Source organism: Dasypus novemcinctus, chromosome 5 (genome assembly GCF_030445035.2).
Source record: "Dasypus novemcinctus isolate mDasNov1 chromosome 5, mDasNov1.1.hap2, whole genome shotgun sequence".
NCBI lineage: Eukaryota > Metazoa > Chordata > Mammalia > Cingulata > Dasypodidae > Dasypus > Dasypus novemcinctus.
This window is the reverse complement of record NC_080677.1, coordinates 87,444,154-87,470,954: the sequence shown is the minus strand read 5'-3', so window position 1 is coordinate 87,470,954 and position 26,801 is coordinate 87,444,154. Positions and strand designations below refer to the sequence as shown.

At 38.1% G+C, this 26,801-nt stretch overlaps 1 protein-coding gene across 7 annotated transcripts in view; it reads left to right on the top strand.

Annotated features, from left to right (window-relative positions):
- Positions 1-26,801, top strand: part of DOCK4 (dedicator of cytokinesis 4) — a 516,333-nt gene that overhangs the window by 301,264 nt on the left and 188,268 nt on the right. For all 7 annotated transcript variants that reach the window (XM_058297210.1, XM_058297211.1, XM_058297213.1 and 4 more), the window contains exon 13: positions 23,092-23,217. In XM_058297210.1, coding sequence (XP_058153193.1) covers positions 23,092-23,217 — 126 coding nt within the window. The remainder of the gene's footprint in view (positions 1-23,091; positions 23,218-26,801) is intronic.

The window sequence follows — 26,801 nt, the reverse complement described above, 5'->3', positions numbered from 1 at the left end:
ACATACCAGAGGAAGATGAGTCGAGCCACCCTTTCTGTGGATCAGGGCAGAACATGTGACTTGCCAGTGCCAGAGGCCAAATGGGGGTCCAGTCAGTGCCTGAAGATTGACCATTACTAAGTGGGCATTGTTGAGGAAATACCATATATCAGGCATCAACCAATTGAGTTAACATAGAACTACAGATCAGCAGTGGACTCAAACAGACCAGTCTCTACAACCCCCTAACCATGTAATAGGTATACCTATACCTATAATGTAGTCTTTAAATACTAAGCTCAAAATTGTATAGAACTAAAAAAAAAAAAAAAACAATGCCTCAAACCATGCCAGGACTGTGCCCTTCTCAAGCTCTATACCAGTCATTCTCAATAGTGGGCAGTCATCTCCCCCACCCCACCCCCCACCCCCGCCAAGGGACATTTGACCATGTCTAGAGACATTTTTGGTTATCACCAGGGGAATGCTACTAGAATCCAATGGGTAGAGGCGAGGGATGCTGCCAAACATCCTACAATGCACAGGATAGCCACTTCCTCTTCCAACAACAAAGAATTATGTGGGCCAGTGTCCTTATTAATTGAATTTAAACTATATAAGAGGCTACACAGTTGAGAGTATTGTGATTAAATGGAAGTTGTTAAAAATCACTACATCAGACTTGACTTTAAAACTTCCACTTTATATTGCAATTTTTAAAATTATTTATTAGCTAACTCCTCTAAACATGGTAATTCTGTACCCAGAACAAGCATGCTTGGTAATTAAAATTTACTAGAAAGAGCCCTTGACTTTGCAGTGCAACTCCATGGACAAGTATTTATAGGATGCCTACTTTTGTGCTCAGCATTTACCAGGTGCTAAGTAGGTACAATGTTGAATGAAAAACCGTTCTCCTTTCAGGAACCTCACAGCCAGGTAAAAGGGATAACCATATCAACAATTAGGTATAATGAAGAATATTGCTAGTTTGTGGTCTCAAAAATAACATCAGAAAGTGGTTGTGTTGCTTTCTGATACTATAGCAAGAATCTAGTCAGTAAATTTCTTTTCAAGTTAAAATGCAATGAAAGTAAATAATTTCAGATGTCTCTTATGCCCCTTAGTTTGATATCCCATGACTTATGTATGGTTTCAGTCTTATTTGTGCTATAACTCTTAGCCATGGGCTAACCACTTATTTAGGGAGAACATCAAAGTCTTCCCCAGACTGTGAAATTTAGAAATAGCAGATCTGTAGACAGCAGATGTAATCACAAGATGATTTTCTTATGTTTATCATATTTATCACAGCTTTTATGTGCCTCTCCATGCCTAGAAGGTAGGCATCCTAATGGATAGGGTCATCTACTTAAAAGAATATCTCAGGGAGATGCTCCTCAGAAGGTAATCCTTTTGTCAGAGCCTTTGAATTTTCCTCAGTGGTGTCAAAATTGCATTCTTTAAGAGTTAATTTGGTTTAAGGACGCAGTCAATGTTAGGCATATTCACAATTTGAATCATGCTGGCTAGAAGTAAGAAAGGTGTGGCTATAAAGAACAGTGATTTTCTTCTTTTTAAATTCCTGACCTAATATTGTCTCTGAATGTCCATGCATCCAAAAGAGGAGATGCCTTCCCAAATATGAGCAGTGGTGTCATTAATGAACTAGCTTGCCAAGGTGATAGTGTTGAAGGACAACTGTCATTTGAAAAATCTGCTGCTTCTCCTGGATAGAGGCATTAAGCTACTAGACCTCCACCATCATCTAACTAACACATCATTAAAATAGACCTCTAGTACTTTTGTGGCTGCCATCTTAATTTCTTTATCTAAGATGACTCTGTATTAGGGTACTCTAGGGAAACAGAATCAACAAGAAATATCTGCCAATAGTATGCAATTTTATTAGAGTCTCTCACGTGACCATGGGGATGCACAAGTCCAGATTTCACAGGCAGGCTGCAATCAGGGGCTCCAATGAACTTCCAATGAAGGTTCTTGATGAATTCTAGGAGACTTTGGCTGTCAAAAGACGAGCTGGGAAATTCTCAATGCTGGAATCACTTCCCCTTTTAAAGCATTCAACTGATTGGATAAAGCATCACTCACTGCTGATGGTAATCTCCCTGATTGATATAATCAGCTATCTATGATTTACCACTGCAGTAAAGTCAATGGTGCCTAAAGTCCATAAATGCCCTTATATTACAGTTAGCCCAGTGCTTGCTTGACCAAACAACTGAGCACAATTACCTGGCAGAGTTGACACATTAGCCTAACCATCACAGCCTCTTTCTACACTCTAGTCTCTTCCTAATACTTTTCGTTTTTCCTCTGTTCATCCATTTCCACAGTGTTGTCTCACTTGACACCACTTGTGCTAGACATTTGTCCTCCTTCCTTTCCTCTGCTCCAGAGACCCGCCTCTAACCTCCCAATGGAAACACCTCATCAGATCCAGCTGGGATGTTACTAGTTAGTATAGGCCCTTGTGTTCAGTACCCCTGAAAGTTTTCCAGCTCTGAGTTGAACCCAAATAGAATTTACAGTTCTAGTGAATTTGTTTAAAAAGTAAATTATCTTAAAGGTACACTCATAATGGTCCTGAAGTAAAACTTAGGTGGTTATTTCTATAAATCAAGCACCTAAGAGGGAGTCGAAGTGAAAATCATTCCTCTAATAATAAAGATATTCTAAGCATTTCAGAAATCAACAGATTTTACTGAAGGTTATTTTCTGAAAGTGTCTAATAATATGGTCTTTAGGAAGTTTTGCTGATACTTCATGTATGTTAGTAATTTTGTTGTAAAAGTTAAGGAATAGGAATACTACCCATTATGTGTGGCGTCTGCCTCCACCTCTCTAACATACCAAGTATGCAAGTATTGTCAAGTACAGAGAATTCTTCTATAAGAATGGCAGCATGAGAAATTACATGGACCCACTTCCCAGTGAAACAGTCATGAATGATGAAAATTATATTTCAAAAAAAGTAAAGTCTCTGGAAATTATCCTAATAACATAGAGCAAGTGAATAAATAAATATTCAGGAATGTCTGGTAACCCCCAGCTCAGCATGGTGAAAGCATATAGCCAAGAAGACTGAGCTCCTTCTCCCCTCAGTTCCCAGTCAAGAAGTCTGTTGTTTACTGAAAAGGCTAGGCTGCCAGCATTTCTAATCCCTCCCAGCTCTGAGTTGCAGAGTCTAAATTGCTGGTGAGTGCTGCTGAAATGTTGGGCACTCCCTTCCTCTACAAAACCTCCACTCGTAGGATGGGGGCTCTACTCCAGCTATAGCAGGCCAAAAATATTGATGCCCCAATACCCTTGCTTTACCTTGCTCATAGGGTGGAGGTTGTAGGGAGAAGCAAACCAAGAAGACCAGAGGAACTTCTCCCACCCAATGCCTTGCTGCTCATAAAGCAGGGTTACCATTCAAGAGAAGTGTACTGCTGTCCACTCCTTCAGCTCTGAAACAGTGGCTCAGAGATTTTGCTCAGTGGGGAGGCACACCATAAGAATAGAGAACTTAGAAACCCTCCCCGAAAGAACTGACAATATTTGAAACAATGGATTTGAAAGTGCAAGCCTAAAGTCACCCTTGAAACCAGTGGAGATTCTGACGATAAGCATTTAAGAGGCTGGCTGGCTTAACAGACAAAACCAGAAAAAGAGGCTGCTAAGATGAGCCTTCCTTGGGTCAGAACAAGTAAAATGAGTGGCTTTAAAATCTACCCCTACACAGAGGCCTAGATTTAATTGGATCAAACAATGGAAGAATTTAAGCCCTGAGGCATTGCTGAAAGCAAGAGAGCAATCAGCAGGCAACTAGTAGAGCCTAACAACTGTGTGTGATGCCAACAGAGGAAGAGACTGAGGAAAGAGAGAGTCTAAAAGAGCCCTGTTAAAACCCTCATAGCAGGGTGAATGTGCTCATGCCCAAGGCTGTCCCCTTTGAGGAACAACATCAGAAGGCTCTTCCTGCAGGGGAAATAGATTTCCCTACAAGAATCCATCCACATCACTAAACAAACAAGCAAACAACAACAAAAACAAGACATAGAGGAATGAGACACTGTCCAGTGTTACTATAGTTTATTACCAGAAATATTCAGTTTTCAACAAAATTATGAGACATATAAAGAAACAGGAAAATATTACCCTTACATGGGACAGAATGTAAGGAATATTGGGAAGCCAAACAGAATCTGCCTGTGATAGGCAAAAGAGAAGATTGAACAAAGACTTCAACACAGTCATTAAAATTAGTTTGAAGAGCAAAAGGAAACCATTATTAAAGAAGTAAAGGAAGGAATGATGCACTGGTCTCTGTCCAGACTGCACATGCCATAGTCCCTCCAGGTACAGCCTGAGTCCTCTTCCCTCTCAACAGTGATCACATCCACTCCCCTGTTATGCTGACATTATACACATGAAACGCCAGAACACCCATCTGAGCACCTGAAAGACATTTAAAGCTTAGCCTATCCAGGACAAAACTCTTGATTTCTGCTATGTCCTACTCTCTCATCTCAGTAGGCAGTCCCATCATGTACAGTTTCTCAGGTCAGATACTAGGGATCTTCCATGATTCCACATTTTCCCTTATGCCCCCACATTTAATATATCATTAATACATATGAATTCTTATATTCAGTTTGTCTCATTTTTGTTGCAGTCATGTTAGCACAAGTCTCCCTTATCTCTTGCCTCTATGTCTGCAATAGCCTTTGAACTGAGCTCACTAGTTCTTCTCTTCTATTTCCCAATTCCATCCTGGCAACACCAAGGCTACTTTCTTGAAACATAAATTGAATCATTTCTTAAAAAATTCTCCAGTGTCATCTCATTGAACTTGGAATAAGGGTAATTTACTGTGGCTTCCATGGCTGCTGCTTATCTTTCTAATTTCACCTCTTGCCACACTTGACTTGATTGCTTCAGACATACTGGCCTTCTTGCAGTTTCTACATCATGCTGACCTCTTTCCTGTCAGAGGGTCTACGCACCTACTCTTCCCTCTTCCTGGAATATTGTCTCCTCATTTTTTTGCATTGCCATCTTTGTTAAACTCAACTGTTACTTTCCTGGAGATGCTTTCTGTAACTATTCACCCTCTCTCTTTTTAACCTCAGTTTCTTGTTGTTATTGTTGTTTTTGAAACACTTATCATAACCAAAAGGAAAAAATTCCAGTAGGATGCAGAAGTTTTAACATGGATTAGTTCTAAAAAATTAAACTCAAGAATTGAGGTAGAGGAATAGATTTACTTCTATATAGAACATTTTGTACAATTTGAATTGTTTAACATATGCATGTCTGACAATTTGAAGTTATTTTCTGAATCCCAAATAGAAAAAGATTATGCTCTTGAACTAATCCATTCCTGTGGAGGTGGGTCCCTTTTGACTGGACTACATCAGTAAGGTGTAACTTAGGTTGAGTCTCCGCCCTCTTATTGGAGCTTTATATAAATGGAGACACAGAGAAAGAGACACAAAGAAAGGAAGCTGCATTTTTATCCTATGATGTGAAAGAAAGGAAAGAGAGTGAAATCCCTAGGTTTTCCTACAGCTGCAGAAAGGTTGAGAAGCCCGAAAGGCTGAGAGAGGTCCAGGATTCTGGAATCAGCAGAGCACAGAAGCATGGAAAGAGAGCCCCCAGGGGCTAGGCCCACAGAGCAACTCAAGGCTGACAAAATGAGCCCTATGCCTGATATCCCACAGCTGAACTTAGGAAGAAAGCAGAGGAGCCAAGACTGAGAGAGAAGACCCAGAAAGAGACAAACCCTATGCTTGGTTGCCCTCAGCTGAGCTCTGGGAGATTGTAGATTTTGGAGGGGAAGGCAGAGATCAGCGGCCATCTTTGCCATGTGGCAGGATGCTAGGATCAGCAGTAGCTAGCTTTGGTGAGAAAGCAGCTCTGCGGATGCCTTGATTTGGATATTTCATGGCCTCGGAACTGTAAGCTTTTCCCCTAAATAAAATTCCTATTATAACAGACAACCCATTTCTGGTACTTAGCATCAGCAGCCCTGTACAAACTAAGATAGCATGTACTCCTTGAAAATTTTTAAAAATCTAGTTAAATTTTTAGAAGTCCAATGTTTCATGACTAGTAGGCACTTAAAAAAGTGTTTCAGTTATAAATGAATGAACAAAAAATACTGTTATTAAATGTAGACCTCAGACTTGTTTCTGTGGTTCCCTACCTGCTTTACCACAAAGAAAAACAAATGTAACATGAAAACTATACCAGGTCCTCAAGCGGTTGTATAATTTTTCCTGACCCAGAGACCTAAAGCCATGATTTACTTATTCCAGTTCTTATTATTGGACTCTAAAGTGACCTGGAATTTTTCACCTTTTTGAGTATTATTATGAGGAATATCTTCCGTGTTTGGGGATATGTCCTTAAAGAGTGCCTTAGAAATGAGATGATTTTTTAAATAAGAATTTTCAACATACCAAAATAAAAAGGGATTTGGCTGTAGATTTGCAGTCTGAAGAGTCAAAATGGCAGTATTAATAAAAATGGAAAATGGAGGGAAGAATTGTTTGGTGATTGAGTAGAAGAGACTAGCTTTTTATGTTGATGTACTTCCACAAACATTAAGTGCTTACTCTGCCGTTCTTTGTGTGCCCAAGGGAACCTGCTGACGTTAGTTCTCATCTTCTGTAATCATGACTGATACTAAGTTTAATACCTCAGTATTTCTTGCCTAGACTATTATAATAATCCGTAAGTTGTCTCCTGCCAGTTCTTCTTTCATGGCACCACCAGAATCCTCATTTTCATGTAAAGAACCTTTTCATCTCATTTTCCATTTCAGCTTTCATTGATGCATCCCACTTCTGATGCCACCTTGACCCCTTCATGTGACCTTCCATGCAGAATTTCATGAGCTGGCCTGTCCCCTTTACAGTAGCCCCACTTCTAGCCTCTCCTTACATTTCTACCCTCAAAGCGATACACCCTTCTTTGAATTCTGGTTTTAGTAGCAGCCTTGAGTTGTGATACTATAAATTTCCATACCCACAGAAGCACCTGTCTTTAGGGTAACATGGCAGCTATCTTGGAAACCAAATTAATGATAGACCCTTTAAAGATTTTTTTTTTTAAAGATTTATTTATTTTTTATTTATTTCTCTCCCTCCTTCCCCCCAGTTGTCTGCTCTCTGTGTCCATTCACTGGGTGCTTTTCTGTGACCTCTTCTATCCTTATCAGCGGCACTGGGAATCTGTTTCTTCTTGTTGCATCACCTTGTTGTGTCAGCTCTCCATCTGTGTAGCACCATTCTTGGGCAGGCTGCAATTTCTTTCACGCTGGGCGGCTCTCCTTACAGGGCGCACTCCTTGCGCATGGGGTTCCCCTACACGGGGGACACCCCTGCGTGGCAGCGCACTCCTTGTTTGCATCAGCACTGCGCATGGGCCAGCTCTACACGGGTCAAGGAGGCCCGGGGTTTGAACCGCGGACTTCCCATGTGGTAGGCGGATTTTACTAGAAATTAGAAGACCACAGGAATTGGGAAAAAAACATGGCAAAAACATATCTTACACATTCTATGAATTTCTTTCTTTATTCATGACTTCCTGCTGTTATTTGTCCCGTCCTTGCTTGGTTCTAATAAAATACCTCCTTTTTCCATTTAAATTTGCACCATATTATATATTGTGACTTTTTAAAAGTCTCTTTACCCTTGTTCAACTAGACCCATTTTCTGAAATGAGTTTTCTTAAGCTTTTGAATATCTCGGCTGAGTTGAGATGAAGAGTCTAATTCAGGTTCTCTATTTGATTATATCTATTTTGAGAAAAAGTAAAATTAAGCAACTTTTTGCCTCTTCTTAGCATATGGATATTTTAAAATGCTGAAAATGGAAAGAGAAGACCATTTCAGTTTAGTCATCAAGATTCTTGAATATTCTAATTAAGAAGGTGAAATTAGTAAGGATTAATCCATATCTTCCAACTGTTTTCCTCCATAGGTCAATTTAAGGGATTGTTTGTGATTACCTCTTGTTTGTATTGTGACCTTTACATGCCCCTCTTGTGAAAATGTTTTTTATATTATAAGCATATATATTTTTAGCACAAATATTTTTTAGAACATGTATTTTAAAATCCTATTATTTTTTCTCCTATATATAGAAACTCAGGAGAATTAGAAAGAATAAAACAATTATATAATGTTAAATATTTTTTAATTGCTCTACCTTTCTTAGGTCAATGTTTTAATCAATATTGTGATTTATACTTATAAAAGTTTTAGGACAGTTTTTAAATTAAACTTTACTGAGATTGATAGTCCTTGAAATACTAGGTAATTAGCTAAATATTTTGCTTGGTTAGCTAATTTACCAATTTATAGTTGTAATTTAATTGTACATTGAAGGTACTACTATTATACTTTGATCATGTACCCCTTGTGTTATTGGAAAACAATAGGGGTTTAAAGAATTTAAAAATAAGTTATCTTTCTAAAACTTGATAGACTCGGCTATAGTGACTAGCCCTGCCATAGTAAACACATAAAAATGCTGCATGAATTACAAACAAGACATGGTAAAGAATAAAGAGCCAAAGTCCAAAGAAAGAAAGGGGAAATCTTGCTCACAGGCATGAAGAGGAAGCTCAACTAGAAGAGTAAATGCTCCTGGAAATGCTCTGACAGGGAACGGGGGATGCAGGGCATGAATATAGGGACTGACAGTTGGGGGCTTCAGTTTTAAGATTTCTGTGGAAGAGAAGACATGGCCTAGGTCTCTACAGGTGGCATTAAGAACTGAGTGCTCAGGAAGCAGATTTGACTGAATGGATAGAGCATCCGCCTACCGCATGGGTGGTCCAAGGTTCAAACCCAGGTGGAGTTGGCCCATGTGGAGCTGGCCCATGCGCAGTGCTGATGCGCGCAAGGAGTGCCCTGCCATGCAGGGGTGTCCCCCGTGTAGGGGAGATCCACACGCAAGGAGCGTGCCCTGTAAGGAGAGCCTCCCTGTGTGAAAAAAGTGCAACCTGCCCAAGAATGGGGCCACACACACGGAGAGCTGACACAGCATGATGACGCAATAGAAAGAGACAAAGATTCCCGGTGCCACTGAAAAGAGTGTGAGCAGACACAGAAGAACACACACTGAATGGATACAGAGAGCACACAGCTAGGGGGTCAGGGAAGGAGAGAGAAAAAAATAAAAGTATTTAAAAAAAAAAAAAAAAGAACTGAGTCCTCTAATACTGGCTGCAAGAGCTGGTCTCTCTCTCTCTCATTTTTTAAAACACTTTTTTTATTGACGTTTATCATTCATACATGAACATACATAAACAATAAGTGTGTAGTAAAATGTGTGAAGTAACAAAGCAAACATGATTATCATCATACAGAGCTCCCATATATCCCCCAGCCCACCTGGTTATTAACATACTGTATTAGTTTTATATACTTGTTACAATTCATGAGAGAATGTTCTCGTCATCTTTTTTTTTTAAATTTATTGAAATATATCACTCATACATAAACAAGTGTATAGTAATAGTTGTGAACTTACAAAACAAATATCATACAGGACTCTCATAACTCACTCTACCACCAATAACTTGCACTATTGTTAAACCTCTTAACTAATGATTAAAGAGCATTGTCAAAATATTACTACTAAACAAAGTATTTTTTCCCCAACCAATCCTATTATTATTATCTTTATATCATTTATATATGAACATACATAAACAAGTATATAGTAAAAGTTGTGAACTTACAAAGCAAACATGAATAACATCAAACAGGGGTCCCATACATCAACCCTCTGACACCTAGCATTGTCATAAGATGTTTGTTACAAATTATGAAAGAATATTGTCAAAATCTTACTACCAATCATAGTCCTTAGCTTATAGTTGGCGTGTTTTCCCCCAACACACCCTATTATTATTTTTTTAAATGTGTTTTCTATGACAGAAGTTGTAAACTTATAAAACAACCATGCACATGTGCAAAATTCCCAAACAACACCCCTCCATCAACATACCACATTGCTACAGATAAAATAATATCATCTGATTGTTAACATGTCCATAGTGTACATTTGGCCCACATTTTCCATACTGCCTCAGTATCAACACAGTACATCTTTCTCATAGAGGCAAGAATATTATATTATTACTACTAACCACAGTCCATAGGTCACTCTAGCTGTATTTTACCATACTTCTCCACATTTCCAACACTCTGCAGTAGTGATATACAATTGCTCTAGCTAACAAAGGACACTCTTGCATCTGTACCACAACCACAATCTCACCCTCCTCTTGGTTTACTGTGCTATCCAGTTCCTAGGTTAATCTCTAGCTTCTGTCAATTGGCATTTACATAACTAGACTATCATTTTCAGTCACATTCCCATTTATAAACTAGCTGTTACTGTGTGTTAACATCCACTCTATATAGTGCCACACTTTTACAGTAAAGCTAATTAAAACTTCTACATATATTAAGCATCAGTAGTACACTCGGTCCTCCTCTTATCTCCTTTAAGAATCCTCCACCTACCACCAAGTCTTGAAGATATTTTCCAATAATTTTTTCTAGAAGTTTTATGGTTCTTGCTTTTATTTTCAGTTTTTTGATCCATTTTGAGTTAATTTTTGGATAAGGTATGAGGTAGGGGTCCTCTTTCCTTCTTTCAGCTATGGATATCCAATTCCTTCAGCACCATTTGTTGAATGGATTGTTCTGCCAGAGCTGGGTGAGTTTGAAAGGCTAGTCAAAAATCACTTGACCATACCTGTAAGGATCTGTTTCTGAACCATGCATTTGGTACCATTGGTCTATTGTGTCTGTCTTTAGACCAGTACCGTGCTGTTTTTACCACAATAGGTAAGTATTATGATTTAAAGTCTGGAGATGAGGGTTCACTTTCCCTTTTTATGATGTTTCTGGCTATTCAGGACTCACCCTTCCAAGTAAATTTAATGATCTTGTTTTAAATTTTTTCTTTAATGGTGGTGGATTTTTTATCGGGATTGCATTAAATCTGTATATCAATTTGAGTAGAATTGACATCTTAATGATATTTATTATTCCAACCCATGAGCATGGAATGTTCTTCCAGTTATTTAGGGCTTTTTTGGATTGTTTTAACATTGAGTTGCAGTTTTCTGAATACAAGTGCTTTACATCATTGGTTAAGTTTATTCCTATTTGAGTTTTATCTGTCATATTTTATTTTCACCACTCCTTTGACACTTCTTGTTACTTTTATTAATATAATCTTCATTTCCAGACTCTCTTCCAGGCCCCTCTTTCCTGTCTTTTCAAGCTCTAGCATACCCTTTAGTATTACCTGAAAATCTGGTCTCTTGCTTAGAAATTCTCTCAGTTTCTGTTTATCTGTGAATATTCTAATTTCACCCTCATTTTTGAAAGACAGTCTTGCTGGATATAAGATTCTTGGCTGGAAGTTTTTCTCTTGTACTATCTTAAATATATCAGACCACTGTCTTCTTGCCTCCATGGTTTCTGGTGAGAAATCAGCTCAGTTTCTGTTTATCTGTGAATATTCTAATTTCACCCTCATTTTTGAAAGACAGTCTTGCTGGATATAAGATTCTTGGCTGGAAGTTTTTCTCTTGTACTATCTTAAATATATCAGACCACTGTCTTCTTGCCTCCATGGTTTCTGGTGAGAAATCAGCACTTAATCTTTTTTTTTTTTTTTTTAATTTTTTAAATTGATTTTGTAAAAATATTACATTACAAAAAAATATATGAGGACCCCTTCAACCCCACCACCGCACCCCACCACTCCCCCCCCAGCAACACTCATTCCCATCATCATGACACATCCATTGCATTTGGTAAGTACGTCTCTGGGCACCTCTGCACCTCAAGGTCAATGGTCCACATCATGGCCCGTACTCTCCCCCATTCCATCCAGTGGGCCCTGTGAGGATTTATAATGTCCGGTGATTGCCCCTGAAGCACCATCCAGGGCAGCTCCAAGTCCCTAAGACACCTCCACATATCGTCTCTTCCTGCCATTCCCCATACCCATTAGCCACCATGTCCACTTTTCCCACTCCAATGCCACCTTTTCTTTGCCAGCACTTAATCTTATTGGATATCCCTTATATGTTACTCATTGCTTTTCTCCTGCTGCTCTCAGAATTCTTTCTTTGTCTTTGGCCTTTGACATTCTGATGACTATGTGTCTTGGAGTTGGTCTATTTGGATTTTTTTGGATGGGAGTACATTGTGCTTCTTGGACAGGGATATCTATGTCCTTTAATAGGGTTGGGAAATTTTCTACCATTATTCTTCAAATATTCCTTCTGCCCCTTTTCCCTTCTCCTCTCCTTCTGGGACACTCATGACATGTATGTTTGCACACCTTTTGCTGTCATTTAGTTCCCTGAGACCTTGTTTAATTTTTTCCATTCTTTTCATCTCTTCTTTCATATGTTCACTTTCAGAAGCTATTTCTTCAAGCTCATCAATCCTTTCTTCCGCCTCCTCAAATCTGCTATTATATGATTACAATGTTTTTTAAGTTTCATTTATTGCACCTTTCATTCCCACAAGTACTGCTATTATTCTATGCATGCTTTCAAATTCTTCTTTGTGCTCATCCAATGTCTTCTTAATATCCTTAATCTCTTTAACCATTTCATTGAATTTATTAAGGAGATTTGTTTGAACATTTATGATTAGTTGTCTCAACTCCTTTACGTCATCTGGAGACTTATCTTATTCCTTTAATTGGGCCATATCTTCCTGTTTCTTGGTGTGGATTGTAATTTTTTGCTGGTGTCTTCACATCTGGCTTACTAGAGTGTTTTTTCTGGGTGCAGTTTTTCTCTTTAGTTCAGGGCTTCCTATCCTTTTTCCCTTGCTTTTTTTGCAGTAGGAGCCAAGCATGTAGTTGGTGCTGTAAGCTGTGGAGGCTCAAGCTGCCCTCATTGTGCCAGGGAGCAAGGAAGCTTCTTTAAAATTTCTCCTTTGCCAGGGGTAGGGACAGAGTCACAGCTGTTGAATAATCCATGTGCAGGCCTAGACTGCAGTTGCCCAGAGAGACTGATGAAGCTTTCTCCCCTGCGCAGGGCGGGGATAGAGCTGCATGTGTGGGCAGCAATCTATGCAGTGCATGTCCAAGATGACCTCAGCTGCCCTGGTAGACTTCTGATTTTCAGTCTATGCCAGCCAAAGTTATTTGCAGTTACCTGTGTAGGCTAGTGCAGGGTTCCTCAGCCTCCTCTCTGTGGGAGAACCTCTATATGGCTACTTCCGTACCCACAATACATGGGATTCCTGTACAAAAAGCAACTCCCACTTAAGATTATACACAATTAAATATATATGTGTACTATATATACATATATATATGTATGAAGAAACAATCAACAATGAGGCAGAGTAAGCAAATAAAGCAAATAGGAAAATCATGGCCTAGAATTAGAAGCAAAAAATTATCAGGAAAAGACCAACTAAGAGGTAGAAGAATAGTTTCATAGTAAAAAAGAAAATATTATTTAAAAATGAACAAGGAGATTTAAAAAATTGATGTACTAAAAAATATTAATTGAACATCTATATGCCTGGCATTATTTAAGGCATTAGTTAAAACAGCATTTAACATAGCAAACAAAAATCTTCGTCCTCTTAGTGTTTACATTCCAGTGGTTAAAAAGAACTAAATACAACTTCTAGAATTCTTTTTTTAAAAGTCAGTGAATAAAAAGAAAATAAACACATAGGTTGAATAGCCTTTGAACACAGTTGAAAAGAGAATGAACTAAAATGATAGTTAAAAATACTACCCAGAATACAGCAAAAAGGAAAAATACAATGGAAAAACCTGAAAACCACAGCAATCTTAAGGTATACTTCATGATGCTCTGACCTTTGTTGCTTCTAGTAGGAATTCTAGAAGGAGCAAACAGAGTATGGACAAAAGCTGCAATATTTGAAAATAACAGCTGGGATTTTTGCACAACTTTCGCATATAATAAGACACCTCTGATAAGAGAAGCAAAAGTCATAAGCATAATTAATAATGAGTCATATCTACATATATTGTGATAAAACTATAGAACACCAAAGACAAAACTAGAAACCTGGGAGAAAAAACTGATCACCCAAAAAATAAATATCAATCAGACTCATCAGCAGTACTAGAACTCAGAGCATCATGAATTAATAATACCTTAAGATTGCTGTGGGAAAATGACCAACTTTGAATTCTGTACTTGCTAAACTACTACTTAAAAATTGGGAATGATAAAGATTGAAATTTTCTTATAAGAATTGAAAGAATTTGCCACTCACACATTCATGAAAGGATATTTAGAGATGTTCATCAGTAGTAAAGGAATTTATCCCAGAAAGGAAGAAACGGAATGCAAGAAGGAATAGTGTGCAAAGAAAATGATAAATGTTAGGGTAAATCTAAATTAGTATCAGCTGTAAACAACAATTAAAAATGTCACCATTATCATCAGAATTTTAAAAATCTAAATTTCCAGAATTGTTCAGAAGAATACTAGAGCTCTTGGTTAAATTTAAACTTTAAGGCAACTATTTATATCAAATATTTAAAGAATGCATAACTTTCAGAATAGCAGAGTGGAAAATAAGGGAAATCAGAAAACCCCATGCATTTAGAACCTAAAAATGAAATTTAAAAAGAAATAAAAATTATGAGCATTGGAACACACAAAATAAGAGAGTAGAATAACTTCTCCCCTTCACCAAATTATATACTTAGATATCTTCTCAAGGTATTTTAAATTTTTTCTGCTTGTTCAGAGCCTTGACTTATTAATAATGAGCACAAACTCAGAATCTTTATGTCATTTAGAATTTCACCATCTTCACATATGCCTATTTTACATACATTGTGTTTATCAGTTATATGTTTGTTCAGTCTCCCATTTTAGGGTATTGCTCTTGGTAGACAGGCAGATTTGCTTTTTCAACTTTATTTTTAAAGAAGTTTTAGATTACAGAAATGTTACATTGTAAAGCTAGGGGATTCCCATATACCCCACCCTGTCTTGCTCTCACATTTTCCCCTATTAATAATACCTTTCACTAGTGTGATACATTGGATACACTTGAACACATATTGAAGAATTGCTACTAACCAATATCTATAGTTTACATTATGGTTTACATTTTGCACTTTACAAATTTATATGGTTTGACAAAATGTATAATAGCCTGTGTCTGTCATTGTAATATCATGCAGAACAATTCCTATACCCTAAAAATGCCCTATGTTCTACCTATTTCCTCCCCTTCCCCTTAGAAACTCTGGTAACCTCTATCCCTATATCAATGTTACAATATTATTACAATAATAATAAGTTTACTTTGGTCAATGGTTACATTTCCTCCTTATGTTTGTTTGCTCTTCAATCTTGAGGAGTTGGGCATGGTGATACTGGCTCTGTTTCAGATTGAGAGGGGCCTTAGATTTTATGGGACAGATGGAAGGAACTGTTTTGCTTAAGAGTTGTAGATACACTTTGCTTTTTGGGGTGGGGTTGTCCATCATCATTTGTTAGTTGTCCTGGGCAAGTCCGATGAACTCGAGAGTAGGTTTTGGCTGCAACTCTGAGATTCAGGGCTCAATTGGTCCTTTATAAACAAAAAGAAACTTAGTATTTCAAATATCCAGGGGCTATGCAAAATTTGGCTTAATCTAGTGATAAGTGGGCATGCCCATTAAGAGGAATATTGTCTTTGATTCATAGAGACAGAAATTAGATTACAAATTACCAAGGGCTGAGGGGAGTGGGGAGAATAGAGTTTGCTTAATGGAAATCTTCTGTTTGGGGTGATGAAAAAGATTGGGTAATGAATGGTGGTGATGATAGCACCACCTTGTACAAGCAATTAATGCCACTGAATTGTTTGCTTAAAATGGACCATCTTTTAATGGAAGCTATATTTTGTTGCCAATCATGGTAAGGAAGGATAAGATCAGAAACAATGGTATAGTAGAATAGTAGTGGCATTGACAGTAGTAGCAACAGCAGCCAACATTTTTTAAAACTTCATATGTGCCAGGCCTTGCCCAAAGTATTTTATGTGGTATTATTACTATCTTTGTTTTACAAATGTGGAACCCGAGATACAGAGAAATTAACATTAAAACAGGGTCATGGAGCCATATGTTATACTTCTTAAACTGCAAATTTAATAGCAATGTGTATTTATCAAAAATATTTGGCAGTACTTTCCAGTTTTGCATTGATACACATTCACAGCTACATATTATGGTAGCCGGTGGCAAAATTTCCAATGTCTAAAATTAATTGCTCTTAATTTATAAATCACATTCTGCTTGCCATTTCTAATATAAAAGTGCACACTTTCATGAATTTAAAAGGAAACCTAGGTGGTGGACTTGGCCCAGTGGTTAGGGTGTCCATCTACCACATGGGAGGTCTGTGGTTCAAACCCGGGGTCTCCTTGTCCCGTGTGCATCTGGCCCATGTGCAGTGCTGATGCGCACAAGGAGTGCCCTGCCACGCAGGGGTGTCCCCCGAGTAGGGGAGCCCCACGCGCAAGGAGTGTGCCCCGTAAGGGGAGCTGCCCAGTGCGAAAGAAAGTGCAGCCTGCCCAGGAATCTGCCACACACACAGAGAGCTGACACAACAAGATGACGAAAAGAAAGAAACACAGATTCCCGTGCAGCTGACAACAACAGAAGCGGACAAAGAAAAAGACGCAGCAAACAGACAAAGAGAACAAACAACCAGAGAGGGGAGAGGGGAAGGGGAGAGAAATAAATAAATAAATCTTTAAAAAAAAAAAAAAAAAAAAAGGAAACCTAGAATGAGTTTGCTTCCGTTCTCATACAATTACCAAATGATCAACCACATTTTATTAAACAGATACCAGACCTTTCTTTCCTGTGCTGCTACTCTGTAAGTTGAGCTTAATCATTAGAATATGTTGCTTTGTGGCACACACCAGATTAATTAATGACTATGGCTTTGTGTAAAAGTGGATATCAAGTCCTTGTAATTGGTGTTTAAATATCTAGGCTGGTATAAAATTTCAGTTTAATTTTTATGGTTCTTCTAATAAGGGTGACATTTCTCCCTTAGCAATTTCATTTTGGGCACATATAGAAAGGACCAGAAAGGGTAATTGTAAAACACTGTTTATATATTTTGTGAAGTTATATATTTTGTGAAGTAAAATATTTAACCTAATTCTTGAGCTTACTGGTTGTCACAAATCCCTGTATAAAAAAAAAATCCTTTCCTGAACTGCCAAATTCTCCCAGTCAGCAATAAATTTTCTTGTTTTAATGTTTTTCTCATACCGTTAACCCACTTGACTTTATATTGTCACATATATGTATATCTTAGTTTCCTAGTAGCTATGATAAAACCATGCAATGGGTTGGCTTAACAATGAGAATGTATTGTCTCACAGTTTTGGAAGTAGGAAGCCTTCCTGGGGCCAGTAGCATTCTGGCTGACAGTCCATGGGCTTTCTGGGATTTCCCAGTGCATACAATGTCCTCTCCTTTCCCCTCTGAGTTCTGTCTACTCCAGCACCCACTTCTCCCTATCCTATGGCTTTCTCTCACTGTGCTTGACTTTCTTTCTGTTTATAAAGGACTCCAGGAATATAGATTAAAGCCCAACATAATTCATTTGGCCACTGTTTAACTAAAAATGTCCTGTTTACAATGTTTACAATGACCTAATCACAGGAATGACATTGAGATTAAGAACATGTTTTTTCTGGGGTACTTAATTCAACATACCACAATATATGTGTATGCGTACCTTACTTTCATTTTTAGGGTATCAATTCCTCAGGAGCAGGAACTCTGTCATATACATCCTTTTTTTTTTGAAGGAGGTAACAGAAATTGCACCCAGGATCTCTTTACATGGGAAGCAGGTGTTCAACCACTGAGCTACAACCACTCCCCCATATACATTCTCTTTTTTTTCCTTCTTTTTTTTTTAAATGTTACATTTGAAATATATGAGGTCCCCATATACGCCTCCCCCCCCCTCACCCCACTCCTTCCACATCCACAACCTCTTTCATTATCGTGGCACATTCATTGCATTTGGTGAATACATTTTGGAGTACTGCTGCACCACGTGGATAGTGGTTTACATTGTAGTTTACACTCTCCCCCAGTCCACCCAGTGGGCCATAGCAGGACATACAATATCCAGCATCTGTCCCTGAAGTACCACCCAGGACAACTCCAAGTCCTGAACATGTCCCCACATCATATCTCTTCTTTCCTTTCCCTAACCTCAGCAGCTACTGTGGCCACTTTCTCCATATCAATGCTACAATTTCTTCCGTTACTAATCACAGTAGTTCCATAGTAGAACATCAGTAAGTCCACTCTAATCCATACTCTATTCCTCCAGCCTATGGACCCTGGGATGGTTATGTCCACTCCCCCTCTATATTGAGAGGGGGCTTAGATTCCACATGGATGATGGGTGCATTTCTCCTGCTTGCAGTTGTAGGCACTCTTGGCTCCCTGGTGTGGTGTTTGACCTTCTTCACCTCCCTGTTAGCTGGCCAGGGTAAGTCCAATAAATCAGATGGTAGGAGTTGCAAGTCTGTTGAGGCTGTGCCCATATACATTCTTATATCCCACCCTCCATCTTCCTCTCAAGCCATAAATTATGGCTTGTCCATAGTTGGTAATTTGATTGTGGCTGGAGTAAAGTAAAATATGTGGATAAAATAATTAGAAGTTACCATATTCCCAGAGATAGCAGGTGAGGCCAAGACAGTGAAGTAGCCTGACAAGGAAGAGACTAAAAAGAAAAAAATTTGCGTTATGAGCATACCCAGTGAAATAAACCACTAGTCTTGAAAGGATAGGACCAATCCTCAATTAGTTGATTTTGTGTAAATATTTGCTAAGTCTCTCCTTTGTAGTGATGAGTAGTTTCTTAGTCTTAATACATTATTTTTTATTGTTCTGGTGACTCATTTATCCGACCTCTTGATTGTGGTTATGATAATTAAGACTGTTGTAAAAATAGAATCAGGAGTTTCCCTGATTGAAAAACAAATAGTATTGCAATGACTCTTTGTGTGCTGGTCTTTATTGACTCACCAATAGCAGTATGTTTTTTCTTTGTCTTGTTTAAATTACACACATTCTTTGAAGTTTCTTAGTTAAGCTTTGTGGTTTCTTTATGGAAACTGAGTCGATGATGTGGGAAGAGACAAGTACTTTGTGGTCAGGTCGTCTGTTCATTTGACCTTTACAGTTCTTGGCTGTCTGGAAGTTCTTCATTATGGAAAAGTTCTCCAGTATGGTAGTTCTTCCTCCAAATTATTACTTGGCTAGACTAATGAAATCATTACACCTATGGCTTTTATCTCTCTTTGTAAGGGTTGAGGTTGACTGCCGCATCTGACCAAATTTTAGGATATATTCAACTCTTAAATGCTAAGTTTCCTTTCTCCCCCATAACTGTTTTGCCTATTTTACCTCTCGCTTCCCTCAACTGCCTGCTGGCTTCTCTCTGTATAAAAAGGAGAGAGTTCTTTTGCACTCCCCCCTCTCATCCCAGTGGTTCCTGCTAATAGTGAACTTTGATGAATTCCTCTTGTTCATTTTACTCTCCTTCTAGCTGCCTTTCCTGGAAACATATATTTCCTCTTTTTCCTTCTTTAATTTTCTTCAGGATTCACTTTGTCTCTGACTGGAATGCTTTTGTCATTTTGTCACAGCCTCGTTAAAGTATTCAGCTTAAATTTTTTAAAAAGGTCACTTTCTAAAATGAATGCTAAGTTAAATGAATGCTGATTCCCATAGGTCCAAACAAGAATCCTGATTAGTTAGCCTTCCTCCAGCCCCTACCCACAATAGCATGCTCTGTTTTTCCATTACTGTTGAGTTCTTTTCTCTTCTTCCTCTACACATGCCACATCATGCCGTTAGTGTCTCTGATCAGATCCTTTGATAAGTCACGGTAAAATGATCTTTAGTTGCAAAGATTCCAGGACTTCAGGAATTTAGTTAAACCCATCTGATTCTCTACTTGCAAACATTGCCTAGAGTATACTAGGATTTGAACGTGTTCTCCCCAGTGCGGGGGACTGTTCTCATGTGCCCGTGCACTGGTTTTCTACAGATACCAACTGCTCGTGATGCTAACAGTGTGGTGACAGTGTGGGTGAGTATTTTGAAGGCAAAAGGACAGAAGTGGGAGGAAAACAGTGGTACCCATAATGAGGTGGGGGAAGTGTGAGTGTGAGTCAGGAAAAGATAGCTGCTGGGAAAGATGGATTAAATCACGTTTGTTTGTCTTCATTTTCCTGCCTTGCATTTTCAAAGGAACAAGTAGTACCTCATAAAGTATCCCAAAACTGTACTGACAGTTGTCTCCATCAAACCATCCAGAATGCTTATTTTCCTACTGCTTCATTCCATGTAGTCACCCAATTCTTAAGCGAATTGGGTGGGTTTTGAGGGAGAGGGAAGATAGGGAAGAGCTAGGCCAAAGTGAAATGCAAATTTAACTAAAAGTTTAATGAAAGCACCTGACTACCTGCCAGATATTATGCAACTCTCAACAGCATCTCTCTGAAACAAACATTCTATTAGAGCCACACACCAAAAGGCATGAGGACCCAATGATGTGGTCATGTCCTAATCATTCTTGTGTCATTGCCCCTAGGGCAGGCCTCATCTAGAGCACTCGAGCCCCAGGAGAGGGTCCAGCTTCTCTCTGAGCCCTATGCTCCTTTATAAATTTTCCTTGTATTTTAAGCACTGTTTTCAAAAGCAAGCAAGCAAACCACACCAAGTACTGCTTTTTGCTGTTGTCGTTCATTTGTTTAGTTCATATTATTGAAGAAGAGTGAAAAGAAGATACTAATCTAGATGTGTGGCAAATAAGTTTTACATTTCTCTTTCATTCCTGTGTGATTGTTGTTGTTACTGTGGCCTGAGTTTTCAGATAATACTGTAATACTTTAAATCATTAATGATAAGTGATAACTGGCACATGATTTCTACATTATGAGTGAAAGATGTTGATAACTAATGATGCAATACAAACTTGTTTTCCAAATTCATTTTAAAATTTAGTTCAGGTGAATGAGGAGCAAATGTTTTTTTGTTTGTTCATTTAAAGTAATTGTCACCATTGACTGTTCACTTTCTATCACTACCGTGAGGGATTTTTTTGTCATTCTTATTTTAAAATAACAGGAAACAAAAGGAAGATGGAATTAAAAAGCTGAAAGATGAGTAGCATCTTTGAAATATACGTACAAACATTCACAAATATTTGAAATTAATATTCTTTTTGTAGTTCTTGCTTGAGTGTTGGAAAATAAGTTATGAAAAAACTGTCATTAATTTTCAATATATCCTACTGGGGTTCCACTATAATTGGGGTCCTACTTTTAAGTGAGTTTTTTTTTCAAAAATCAGATTATATTACTACTTTACTAGCTAAATTCCCTTGGAGTGTTGTCAAATGGTCTGCATCGGGGGAGTGGAAGTGGCTCAAATGGTTGAGCACCTGTTTCCCATGTGGGAGAGCCTCAGTTCGATTCCTGGTACCTCCTAAAAAAAACAAAAACTAGCAAAAAAAAAAAGAAGGAAAGAAAGGAAACCAGCTCAGGTAAGTCGATGTGGCTCAGTGGTTGAGTGCCAGCTTCCCACATAGGAGTTTCCAGGTTCAATCCTCAGTCCCCAGTACCTTAAAAAAAAATAAAAAATAAAGACCTACATCATGCTATGTTCTTCTCATTAGAAAATAATAGCATTGTGAGTTTCTGCTGTATAGAGTTTTTTTTTAAGATTTATTTTTTTAAATTTCTTTCCCCTTCTCCCTGCGCGCCACCCCTGCCCCCTCAATTGTCTGCTCTCTGTTTCCATTTGTTGTGTGTTCTTCTGTGTCCCTGTGTCTGCTTATATTCTTGTCAGCAGCACCAGGAATCTGTGTCTTTTTTTGTTGTGTCATCTTGCTGCATTGGCTTTCCGTGTGTGTGGCGCCACTCATGGGTGCATTTTTTTCACGCTGAGCAGCCCTCCTTACAGGGCGCACTCCTTGCACATGGGGCTCCCCTACACAGGGGACACCCCTGCGTGGCACGGCACTCCTTGCATGCATCTGCACTGCACGTGGGCCAGCTCATCACATGGGTCATGAGGCCGTGGGGTTTGAACTTTGGACCTCCCAAGTGGTAGGTGAATGCCCTTTCCATTGAGTCAAATCCGCTTCCCTGGATAGAGTCTTAAGAATGTCATCTTGGTTTCATGATAATCACCTTTGTTTCTTAAGTTTCAGGAAAATCTCCATGAATATCTTTAAAATTCTTGAATTATTATATGTCTTCGGATTTCTTTTCATCTTAGTGATATCTGATAGGTAATTTTTCATAGGCTTTATAGAAGTTTAAAAAATTAAAACCTCAGATTTTTATGTCAGTATCCTCTAGGACCAGAGAGCCGTCCTTGGACGGTGGGATGCCGTTAGTGTTGAGATATGCTATGATCCATCTGTGGGTTGAGAAGAGGGTGTGGGGGCTGGATCCATCCTTCATCTGTGCGTTTTTATGCTGAAATGTCTCCAGTTGCTATGAACCTCTTTATAAGTGGGGAAAGTCATGTATTCAAGTTAGAAAATAATTATCTAGGTATTATTCCTATAGATGCTATTGGTATTGTCTGAAAGCTAACCCTTAATTTAAAAAAATGAGGAGGTGGGGCAAGATGGTGTCTGAGACTCTAGAGAAGAACAAAATGATATAATGTTGGTAAAAGGACATTATAATTTGCAAAGTGTTATATAAATGTTATATTTTATAAATAACATCAGGAATTTGCTATAGTAATCCTCTTCTATAGCATGGAATTCAATATAATGATGCTGTATTTCAGACTATTCAAAGGAGTGTGTCAGTGGAAATGCTACATCATGTCATCTTTGCAGGAATTTCTAGATTGGTATTATAATGAAACTTCAAAGATGAAAAAAATAAAATAAAACAATGATCCTATAAATTTGGTCTTGTTGAAGAAGTTCATTATCGCTTCATGCTATTCTCTTTTTTATGTTGATCTCTCTCATTTGTTTCAGGTTTAGCAGTTTCCCTACAGCTATTGCATGGAGACATTGAACAAATCAGAAGAGAATACTCATCAGTATTTTCTCATGGAGTATCCATAACGAGGAAATTGGGTTTTTCTAATATTATTATGCCTGGTAGGTGACTTGGGGTGACCAAAATGATGAAATAATGTGTTTGTTTTCAAACTGTCAGATTTGAAATGTTCAAATGAGCCATGGTGAAAGATGAAATGAGGTATGTAATAACAAGGAAAATTAAGAATAAAATATCTTTATATTTTAATTATATTAGGGTGGGTAACTTGGGAGGGCCATGACTGCATTTCATTATTACCATGTGACCATGATAAGAAGGTAGGTCTGGAAAATATTTTACCTCTTGGTGGAAATGTTGGTGAAGTCAGAGAAAATCTTCATAAATTTTCTAAGTACAGTCATTGAGCAATAGTTAACCTTTCATGGAGGATTTAGATGTATATATATATATAAATATGCATCTGTCTGCATGTACCATATATATTTCTACATCTTTTCTACCTTTATTTGTGCATATAATTCAGATCTATATTAGCATCTAAAAAAAGTTCTTATTTTCTAAGCGGGGAGGGTACAGGTTAAAGAAATTCCCATTGTAAAATAGATGCCAAGTTGAAACCTTGAACCTTGTAACTTTGATGGATTTTGGATTACGACATTTCTAATCTCTCAACCAAAAGGTGTTTGTTTGTTTGTTTTAAGTATACATATCCCTTTCCAAAGTTTAGGGCTTCTGAGTGTTTTCACGTACAATCTGATGTGTTGGGCAAGAATGGTATAGTTTGCTGATGAGGAAAGAGGATAAATGAACTGTGCAAATCACACCACTGTTTAGTTCAGCAAGCACTGGTTGAGCGTTAGCTCTGTGCCAGGGACTAAGGATACAAAAATTGATTTATTGATTCTACAGATATTTATTGAGATCTCTCCATTTGCTCAAGCATTCTTCTAGATGTAAGAACACAACAGAAAAAAAATTCCCTTCCCCGTGGTCTCTGAGCAGAGTCTTAAAGGCTGATGGGTCTAGGCCCAGGCTAATATCCTCCGCTAATAGCAAACACTTGTTTTAATATTCAAAGACTGTATAGTCACAACTAACAGGGTCACTCCTAATGTTAAAAGGAAATTTCTAAATTCTAAAATTTTTGAATTTCTGAAATTCTGCAAAAACCTTGGAAGTCTGAAAGTTAAAAACAATTTTTAAAAAAGTCTTAACTGCCATTTCTTAATGAAGCAGAAGTGTTAGAGTTCTGAGCATTTTGCTCTGTCCCTGAGGACAGCAACCTACAGCCTGGCTGGGTTACCTTCACCGATCTCTGCCTCCCTCTGTGCCTGTCTTGCCCTTTGTGTCTGTCTAGACCACCTGTTTTCTTTTTCTTTTCCTTCCTTTCTTGACTTACCTCTCTCCTCCTCCTCCTCCCCTTCTTCTTCTGTAGCAGCTATTGCCCCTTCTCCTCCTCTTCCTCCTCATCACATCATCTTCTTCCTTTCCCTTCTCCTTCCTCCTCCTCCTCTTCCTCCTCCTTCCTCTCCTCCCCTCCTAATCTAACCTTAAATAGTATTAAGCTATACAAGTTATTGTAGCTTGTATTTATTGAAAAACATTTATACATCCTTCCCATTGTTTTACAAAACAGGGAAAGATATTTTTATTAATCATTGAAGTTTCTTATAAAAGGACTTCACCTTGTGTTTGAATTAATCTTCCATAGAATCAAAGATTTTCTGCCTCTGTGTTTAGATGGTAGTAGCAGGATTAAGTAGTAGGATTTCCAAGTTCTCCACACACCCTCTCCACAACAAAGAAAAGGGAGAATAATAGAAATACCAAATAAAATAGACAAATTGTTGACAGTATTTTTTAATGAGGTACTCTAAACCACTGTTTAAATTCCATATGTAGAATCAAGTAAAGGAAGGATCTGGCAAGGCACTGGCCGAGCCATGAGACCCGATGATAGGGTTGTTGTGAATAAAGACATAAAATGATGCAGAAACATATTAGCATTGTCTATTGCAGTATTTGGGGATCTCTGGATTGAAATTCATTCATGCAGGGAAGGCTAAGAGAACAGCCTGTAAAGTTTCCTGAGATGACCTGACTAGTCTGCCTGAGCATATCATGTTACTGTTGTTGAAAATGACTGTTTATGGAACTGTTTACTTGGTGGCATGTTATTCAGTGGCTCTTGGAACTGTTCATTATTTCCGTCAGTTGCTATAAATAACTGGTATTTCCTCTTTAACAAAAAAGAAAAAATTTCATCCCCACTGGGTAGCAAATTGATGGGCAAATCTAATATAAAAAACATGTCTTAGAGCAAAATGCAGCCAGCTGCTAGAATTCCTCAGCTTGGTCTCTGGGCAGTATAATTGAGAAATGGATAAATATCAAGCAAGATGACACTTCATCTGCTGGGTAATTATCTGGTATGTGCTTTTGCCTTTCTTTAATGACGGAAATGAACTTCCTATGGAATAAGGCTCGCCTATGTCCCTTTCCTTCCCCAGTGTTTTAATGGCAGGGTTCACACTGTCCAGGGAGACAGTCCTCTCAGAGAAAAGGTTGCAAGGTGCAAGAGATTATTTTTTTAAAAATTTTATTGTTTTTATTGTGGTAACATTCGCAAACCATAAATTTTTCCCTTTTAACCATTTTTCAGTGTACAATTCAGTAGTGTTGATTAAATTTACGATGTTGTGCCACCATCACTGTCATCCATTACCAAGAGATTTTTTTAAGCACTTCCTTCTCTTTCTTGTCTCTCTTTTTTTTTTTTTTTTGGTCGTCTTAATCTTCCAAATGGGGGCGGGGAGGGGGCTGGGCTTGATGTACATATTTACTTAGACAGCTTAAAACAATGATAAAATTCACTGGCGTTTTCTCTGTTGCAAAACATACAATCATGGTTTTGTTTTCCTTTGTTTTTTATCGGAATATTGACTTAATCAACTTTAATCAGTGGCTTTTAATATAATGACAACTTGAGTTGAATTCTTCAATTAGAAAATGTGCATGAACAGCATTTGTGATCCCAATATTACTCTGACAGTTTGCAAGCATGATTTTGATTTTGATTTTCTATACTTGTCATTCAAAGTTAATTTGCTCCTTTGGTGTTCTGATAGGGGTGAGGACAGGTAAGGCACATGCTTGTACCAACAGGACCAAGATGGTTCACACGCTGCCTCTGCAGAACACGGTATCTGTGGTCCTAAGACTGACAGGAGCATGCACACAACTCTTTTTGAGGATCACAGAATGTAATCAATGCCAAAGTATTTTGGGAATGGAAAAACATGAAAACAGAAATTCTCTCCTTGGTCTCACCCAGGGCACAGGAAGGTCTCTATTTTGTAGCCTTGTGTGAGGAGATCTGCCTTTTGAGCTGTCATGACTCTTGCTAAGAGTTTGCCTTTCAGTGCTTTATTTCTTAGAGTATCTGATTTCCAAAGACGAGGCACTTGCTGTGATGTTCCATTACTGCCGGCTGCAAGCCAAATAACAGGGAGTTTGTATGGTCTGGTCTCTGAGCCTGTAAGAAGGAAAGCACTGAACATATTTAAATCCAAGTTTTAACTCTAATGCTTTCCAAAAGAAACATAATGCAAACCACAAATATAATTTTAACTTTTCTAGTAGCCACTTAAAAAAAGTAAGAAGAAACAGGTGAAATTAATTT